The sequence below is a fragment of the Sinocyclocheilus anshuiensis genome, unplaced genomic scaffold (assembly GCF_001515605.1).
Source record: "Sinocyclocheilus anshuiensis isolate Anshui unplaced genomic scaffold, SAMN03320099.WGS_v1.1 scaffold11, whole genome shotgun sequence".
Taxonomy (NCBI): domain Eukaryota; kingdom Metazoa; phylum Chordata; class Actinopteri; order Cypriniformes; family Cyprinidae; genus Sinocyclocheilus; species Sinocyclocheilus anshuiensis.
Genome location: NW_015551076.1, coordinates 15,470 through 22,729, shown reverse-complemented (window position 1 = coordinate 22,729; position 7,260 = coordinate 15,470). Strand labels below are relative to the sequence as shown.

At 36.3% G+C, this 7,260-nt stretch overlaps 1 protein-coding gene across 3 annotated transcripts in view; it reads left to right on the top strand.

Moving 5' to 3' along the window:
• LOC107662363 (nuclear body protein SP140-like protein) overlaps nt 1–6,438 on the top strand; it is a 10,030-nt gene extending 3,592 nt beyond the window's left edge. For 2 of the 3 annotated variants that reach the window (XM_016452341.1, XM_016452342.1), the window contains exons 7-16: nt 147–203; nt 293–341; nt 420–635; nt 732–871; nt 955–1,023; nt 4,717–4,844; nt 4,931–5,039; nt 5,248–5,322; nt 5,495–5,638; nt 5,798–6,438. In XM_016452341.1, the coding sequence (XP_016307827.1) occupies nt 147–203; nt 293–341; nt 420–635; nt 732–871; nt 955–1,023; nt 4,717–4,844; nt 4,931–5,039; nt 5,248–5,322; nt 5,495–5,638; nt 5,798–5,878 (1,068 nt within the window). In that variant the 3' untranslated portion in view covers nt 5,879–6,438. The remainder of the gene's footprint in view (nt 1–146; nt 204–292; nt 342–419; nt 636–731; nt 872–954; nt 1,024–4,716; nt 4,845–4,930; nt 5,040–5,247; nt 5,323–5,494; nt 5,639–5,797) is intronic. The other variant, XM_016452343.1, reaches the window with a different exon arrangement.
• The last annotated feature ends 822 nt before the right edge of the window (nt 6,439–7,260 follow it).

Genomic DNA, 7,260 nt, shown 5'->3' with positions numbered 1-7,260 from the left:
GGAATGTGCTTCTAATACAAAGCAACAGAAATACAGCACATATTTTTGTATCGACTCTTTAATTACAGCATGTGAGGTAAATATATAGTTACATTAAATACAGCAGACCCCTCATATACATGTGTATCACTTTCTCATTTTTTCAGGAGGAGCATCTTCTGTGTCCACCGATTGAAAGAAGAAAGCGAACATGTGTCCAAAAAGTACTTTGTCTCTCTATGTGCAATGTCAGGTTTTGCTTTTCCTCTGTTTTTCATTTGAGATTCATTAGTGACTTTGTTCCTTTCTGCAGAACATGAATGAGAGGTTTCCAGTCAGCTCATCTGAGAGCTCCAGTGAAGGTGAGTACCCATAATCCTCGCTCATTCACATGCTCTCTGCTGTCTGTCTGAATGCAGTAATGTGTTTTATTCCTCAAGATTTAGAAACAAGCTCTGGTTCGATGGAGGAAAGCGATGCTGAAGATTTCCAGGAGCAGGGAGGGAGAGGTGGAGGAACAGAGTTTAGAGGGAGAGCTGAGGAAGAGGAGGAGGAAGAAGAAGACATGACAGATCTGTCTGTTTTCCAGGCTTCCTCTTTACCAGTCACCTGTGTTTCACTTACTGGGACTCTGTACAAATGCAGGTTTGCGTCAGGTACGTTATTGCACAGATTTGTGTGCAGAACTCAGTTTGTTTTGTCTGTGTGGAAGGTTTGAGTGGGAAGTATTTATGTTTATTGTTGTGTTGCAGGGAGTCGTGGGAAGTGTATACGTACTGAGGAAAGATGGTTCACTCCGGAGGAATTTGTAAAGCAGGAACCGATTCTCACTGATAGACACTGGAAGAAAGATATACTGTGCCATGGAAAAACGCTCAACTTTTTACTCAAGGTAACAAACAGGAGAGTGCCTTCAAAAAGCAGTATTTATTTATTTGTTTGTTTATTTATTGTTTGTTTGTTTGTAATTTCTAGAAAGAAATCCTGCGCATCCATTCCCTTCTGTGTGAATGTGTGAAATGCAGTAGTCAAGAGCAAGACGTGGTGAGAAACATCTCTACCTGACATTTAATCATAAGCAGTCATTATCAAAATAATTTATGACATTAACTTAAATTCTTAACAGTCTTTTAAATGTGTACATTAATGTGTACATGATCATTTATTCACTTGTTCTAAAACTGTATTATGAGTTTCTTTCTTTCTGTTAAACACAAAAGAGGTAAAGATTACTTTTAAAAGTAATGCATTACAATATTATTTTATTTCCTAAAAAAGTAACTAATTATGTTAGTTACTTTTTATGGAAAGTAATGCGTTACGTTACTTTTGAGTTACTTTTTAAATCTGGTCAGAGCTTGCTTGTTTGTTTTTATTATAAAAAAGTTGTTCTTTTACAAATGTAAAAGCCCTTTCACACCAAAAGTGAAATGAATACGCCTCATGCTGAAGGAAATGTAAATTCACGTCTGTACAGTAGAGGGCAAACTCAAACAAATTGCATGAAGAATATGACACAGGTGAAGAAAGTTAAACACTGTTCATCAATAACAAAAAATGAAACACAAATGTGTCATTTTTGCTTAGTATGGTTGAATTGGATCATCGTAGGTCAGTATCAAAGACATTGGTTAATAAAATGGGATTAAATACATAAATTATATTTGTGTTATTTAACATATTTAATTACGCCACTGCAATTACTCCCGATTTCTCTCAACATGGCAACACAAGAGCTGACAGTCAATACATGGGAAACAAAGTAAATGGCGTTACTTATTTGAAAAAGTAACTCAGATATATTTCCTTCTAAATTAAAAAGTAATGTGTTACTTTACAAGTTACTTAAAAAAGTAATCTGATTACGTAACTCAAGTTACTTATAATACGTTACCCCAACACTGGATTTGGAGCAATTGAGGGTGAGTAAGCGATGTCAGAATTTTCTTAACTTTCTTAACTTTTAATGGTTATGAAACTAATGTCAAAATAAAAAAAATCTTGGACTTACAGGGTCCGTGTACATTGCGTTCATTCGTTTTTTGATTTAAAATTGAAAACAGAAACATGAGAAAATGGCACCATTTTCGTTTTCCGTTTTTTCAAAAAAACAAGAAATCGCCTTGATTTTCACTTTTTACATTCAGGGGTAGAAAATGGATAAACAGTTTGAATGTTCGATTTCCACGTGTGGGCGGAAATGAAACACCCCTTTCCACTGAAAGCAAGCAAGCAAGCATCAAATGGTGCCGTCATTATGTCATCTTCAGTTTTGTGCAACAGAATAAGAGTCCTCCGCTGTTAAAACATTTATTGAACTCCTGCGTTCATCTCCCTCTCATCAAACAACCAGACTAACAAATGGCTTGACACAAACCATACTGGGGCAACGCCTAGACAGGGCTTGCTTCTGTGTAGGCATAGATTCTATATGGCAAATATTAGGTGCTTATTGCAGAAATATGTATGTACCTCAGATCTGCAGCCACATTACCCTTTTAGTCTATTTCTTTGGCGCACCGCACATTTTATTTAGCTGTCCAGTTATCAAAATCTGTGTGGCAAAACTTGCTTGACATTTACATTATAGTGAAGCACGTTTTAGTGTGAATATAGAGCTATCTTACCGTTTTGATTATTATTTCGAGTTTTTTTTCATAGAGAGGTTTATATGACACTGTCATTATCTGACGGCATGTTACACGTGTATATAATACATGCTATTTTTTTTTAGAAAAGGGAATTTTTCTAACTTTATAAAATATGTCTGTCACCTTTAAAGGGGTTATATGATGCTGCTAAAAAGAACATTATTTTGTGTATTTGGTGTAATGAAATGTGTTTATGCGGTTTAAGGTAAAAAAAACATTATTTTCCACATACTATACAATAGTGGCACAGAAGCTGCATCTTAAGTTGAATTTAGATGTATTTACACAATTAATGCTGATCAGATGGCAGTAAATGCATTAACACAGCAATTGCATAATGGAATGAGATTAATGTTTTAAACAAAAACATTCTGAATAGCCTACAGAAATATGAAATGAGCAACAAAATGAAACAATTGGATACTTGAATTATGAAGGTTACATCACCAGTAGTTGGCGGCAAGTCATTGTGTTGATGAATGAGTCATAGAGTCATCAATTCAACCGATTTGTTAAAAATGCTGATTTGTTCAGGAGCAAAGCAAATGGGTCATTGAACCACTCACACAAACGATTCATTCAAAGACTCGGATTCATTCAAGAATGAAACGCCTGTGTTTTAAGTCAAATAAAACACACTGTTTTGTGTCTAAAATGAAATAAATTCATACTCATTATTAATGAAACTGTACTGTCTAAAATAAAAGTCATGACTTCTGTGTATTCCAAACTAAAATCAATACTGGTCTGCACTTCACTATAATGTAAATGCATTCGTCCCGTGTTGTCCAGTGCACACAGATTTTGATGACTGGACTGCTAAATAAAATGTGCGGTGTGCTAAAGAAATAGACTAAAAGGGTAATGTGGCTGCAGATCCGAGGTACATACATATTTTTGCAATAAGCACCTAATACTTGCCATAGAGAAACTATGCCTACACAGAAGTAAACCCTGTCCATTTGTTAGTCTGTTTGTTTGATGAGAGAGAGACGGAATGCAGGAGTTACAATAAACACCTTAACAGTGGAGGACTCTTATTCTGTTGCACAGAAATGAAGACGACATGATGATGGCACCGTTTCATTTTTGCTTGACCAATCAGTGAAAAGGGGCGTATAATTCCCTCCCACACGAGGAAATCGAACATTCAAGCTGTTTATCCGTTTTCTACCCCTGAATGTAAAAACGAAAAATTAAGGCGAATTCTTGTTTTTTCATGAATGAATGAATGATGCATTTATATAGCGCTTTTTATTGTGATCGCAGCAAGAATAATCGTATTAACATATGTGGTGTATGCCGATTTTAATCGAAATATACAGGCATATAAACACCTTAATTGCAGTAGGCCCTATTGCCGAGTAGCCGAGTGAGTAGCCCAAACACACAGGATGGCTACCGCCATAACAGGAAGCACTGAGGATAGGGGAACAGTCTCTGCGATAGCCAGTGCTGAGGCCCTGGGGATGCCAGTTGCTCGCACTGACATCAGAGGTGGGTCCATCACACTGGCAATCATTCTAGTCTGTCCTGGCCCAAGCTCCACATCCGGAGGAGCTTGTGAATTAATGAATGATGCATTTATATAGTGCTTTATTGTGTATTTCTGTACACCCTAAGCGTTTTACAATCATATGGGGGGGTCGCTCCTCAACCACCACCAGTGTGCAGCATCCACCTGGATAATGCGACGGCAGCCACAGGACAACGGCGCCAGTGAGCTCACCACACACTAGCTACAGGTGGAGAGGAGAGAGTCATAGAGCCAATCAAGGGGTTGGGGATTATTTCATGTTTTTGAAAAAACGAAAAATGAAAATGGTGCCCTTTTCTCATGTTTCTGTTTTCAATATTAAATAAAAAAACGAATGAATGCAACGTACACGGACCTTACAGTAAGCTTAATTTTCTTGATGCAAAATGTATTTTTTTTCCCCCTTTTGTGGTGAAATATGACTGACATATTCTGCTTAGATTCCTATACATCAAAACAAGTTTGTAAGATAGAAGAGCCAAATGCATTTGAGCTTATTTCTGTGATGATGATATAATGTTATGTTGTGTCATGTCGTCCTCTGACTAGATGGCCCAGAACAATGATGACGAGTGTTATGTGTGTCGCTCTAAGGGAGATCTCGTGTGTTGTGACGAGTGTCCACGAGCTTTTCATTCACACTGTCACCTACCAACTGCAGACGGAGACTCACCTGGGTGAGAGAGACAAACATATAGAAAACCATTAAATCAGCAAGTATGTATGTTGGAGATTCATCCTGTATATGTGTGTTTGCTTGTAGGGAATGGATTTGTACCTTGTGCGTGTTAAGAAACAGTCAAGAATGGCGTGACTCCAGTAACATGTCTGAACAAGAAGCTTTCAATGCCCCAGTGTCTCAATACAGATTGGTAAACACACACACACACACACACACACACACACACACACAAATTCAGCACCTTAATATAGAAGATAAACACAAACATTTAAGGTGCTCACAATTTGTAACAGCCTTCAATGCCCTAAAGTGCTGCCTACATAGGCTGCTCAGCAGGCTTAGAAACAGAACAAATATTTATGGGCCTAATTGTGGATACGTGTGTTTGTCATCTTTAGCACTGCCACTGCCTCCTGTTATGTGTGTACAGAGAGGACATCCAGAAGGTGTTTGTTGAGGATCCACGACAAACAGTGAGATTGCCTTTTTTCTTCTTGCTGTCTTTTTCATGTCACCCAGCTTCAGAATTTTACTCTTTTCATGCCTTAGTTTAATTTAAAATAGTTTATAAATAGAATAAAAGTGATGAAAAATATGACTTGAAATTTATAATGCATTAAAAACCAAAAATAAAACGACTCCCAGGTGTCCAGATACTCTGAGGTCATAACTCAGCCGATGTGGCTGGACAGAATAAAGCAGAAGTTGGAAAGTGGAGAGTATCAGATGGTAGGAGCGTTCATCTCTGACTTTCAGCTCATTTTCAGCAACTGCAGCAAGTTCAATGGGGTAAGATTCACTGAAATATGTTACATAATAAATAAATCACCAAATAACAGATCAATAGCTTGTTAAAATGAAGTTGTTTTGCAATCTTATATGTGGACACATACATTACATTTGATTTTTGACAGATTTTTTTGTATTTTGTTCTCTTGCTCTCTAAAGGACAATGAGTTTGGCCGAATGGGTGTCAGGCTGAAGCAAATGTTTGAGGAAGAGTTTCAGAAAATCTTTAGTATCCAATGACAGCTCTCTTATACAAGTCTTTCAAAGATACAATTGAGAGCTGGGTAGCTTCAAATATTAATTAGATCTCATTATAATGTATATAATATGTATACAATTTTAAATTTTGCAGTCCTGCGAAGAATAAGTGGTTTGGAGAATGGATGGATGCAGTACAGGACTTAGTTGCTGTTCAACACTATACATCTTTTTTTTTGTAATGCCGTCTTTCCAATGCAGTGAGGGATTATGTCATTCCCAACATTATACTTATGGTAATTTGATTATGACAGTACAGAAGATCTGCTACTATTAACTTTTTCTTCTACTCCATATAGACCATAATGACTGTTAGTGTTCAGGTACCTTAAAGGTGAAGGGTGCCATTTCTGTAATTGCAAGAACAATTATTGTTTTAAATAGGTTCCTAAACAATCTGGCCACCCTTTCTGACTTGCTCCGTCTTCCATTGTTCAAAAAACAGGCAGCCCCACCACCAAACACACGGCATTAAAAACACTACAGAGCCAGATATTTGCATTCTTTTTTTGGAAATTAATAAAAAAATGTCTTTTTTTTTTAAATTTTTTTATTTGTGGCTTTGTGTTTTTTTTTTTTTTAATATAAAAAATGTTAACAATAAAAATGGCACAATTCACCTTAAAGGGGTCCTATTATGCTTTTTCACTTTTTCAACTTTAGTTAGTCTGTAATGTTGCTGTTTGAGCATAAAAAAAGATCTGCAAAGTTACAAAGCTCAAAGTCCAATTCAAAAGGAGATATTTTATTTCACAGAAATCACTTTTCAAAAACTACAACGAACGACTCGTTTGGACTACAACGCATATTTTCCGGGATTTGTGTTATCACAAATATCAACGAATGGGACGAGACCTGGTTGAGCTGCACTAGAGAAGGCAACGAGTGTTATCACTATGTCTGAGACTCGCTAGCTTTCCCAATGCAGACAAACTTAGAGTGGTTACAATAATCCGGGTTTAAATCGCGCTCAAATTGATTTGATTTTGAGCAATATTTACACTGAACAGTGTTGCCAACTAATTTTCAGGGGAAGTTGCTAAAGGCAGATCCGTTTGTTGATAAAAGTTGCTAAATGTCATTGTGATGTCATTGCGTGATGACGTCATTGCATAACCATGACACAAAACAGCGTTTTTACGTAGAATACACAACGAGATTACTCAAATCTCAGCGAAAAATATATATTTTAAGTGTTATTTGTTCATACAAATATTATAAACAAAATATTTTAATTTGTAAAAGTAACATAAGTAGCACATCTTTATGATCGGATTTTTTTTTTTACAACATTGAATTATTGAACAGTTACACATTTTATGTATTTTAATATTAACTAGTAAAACTGCACATTCTGAACAATT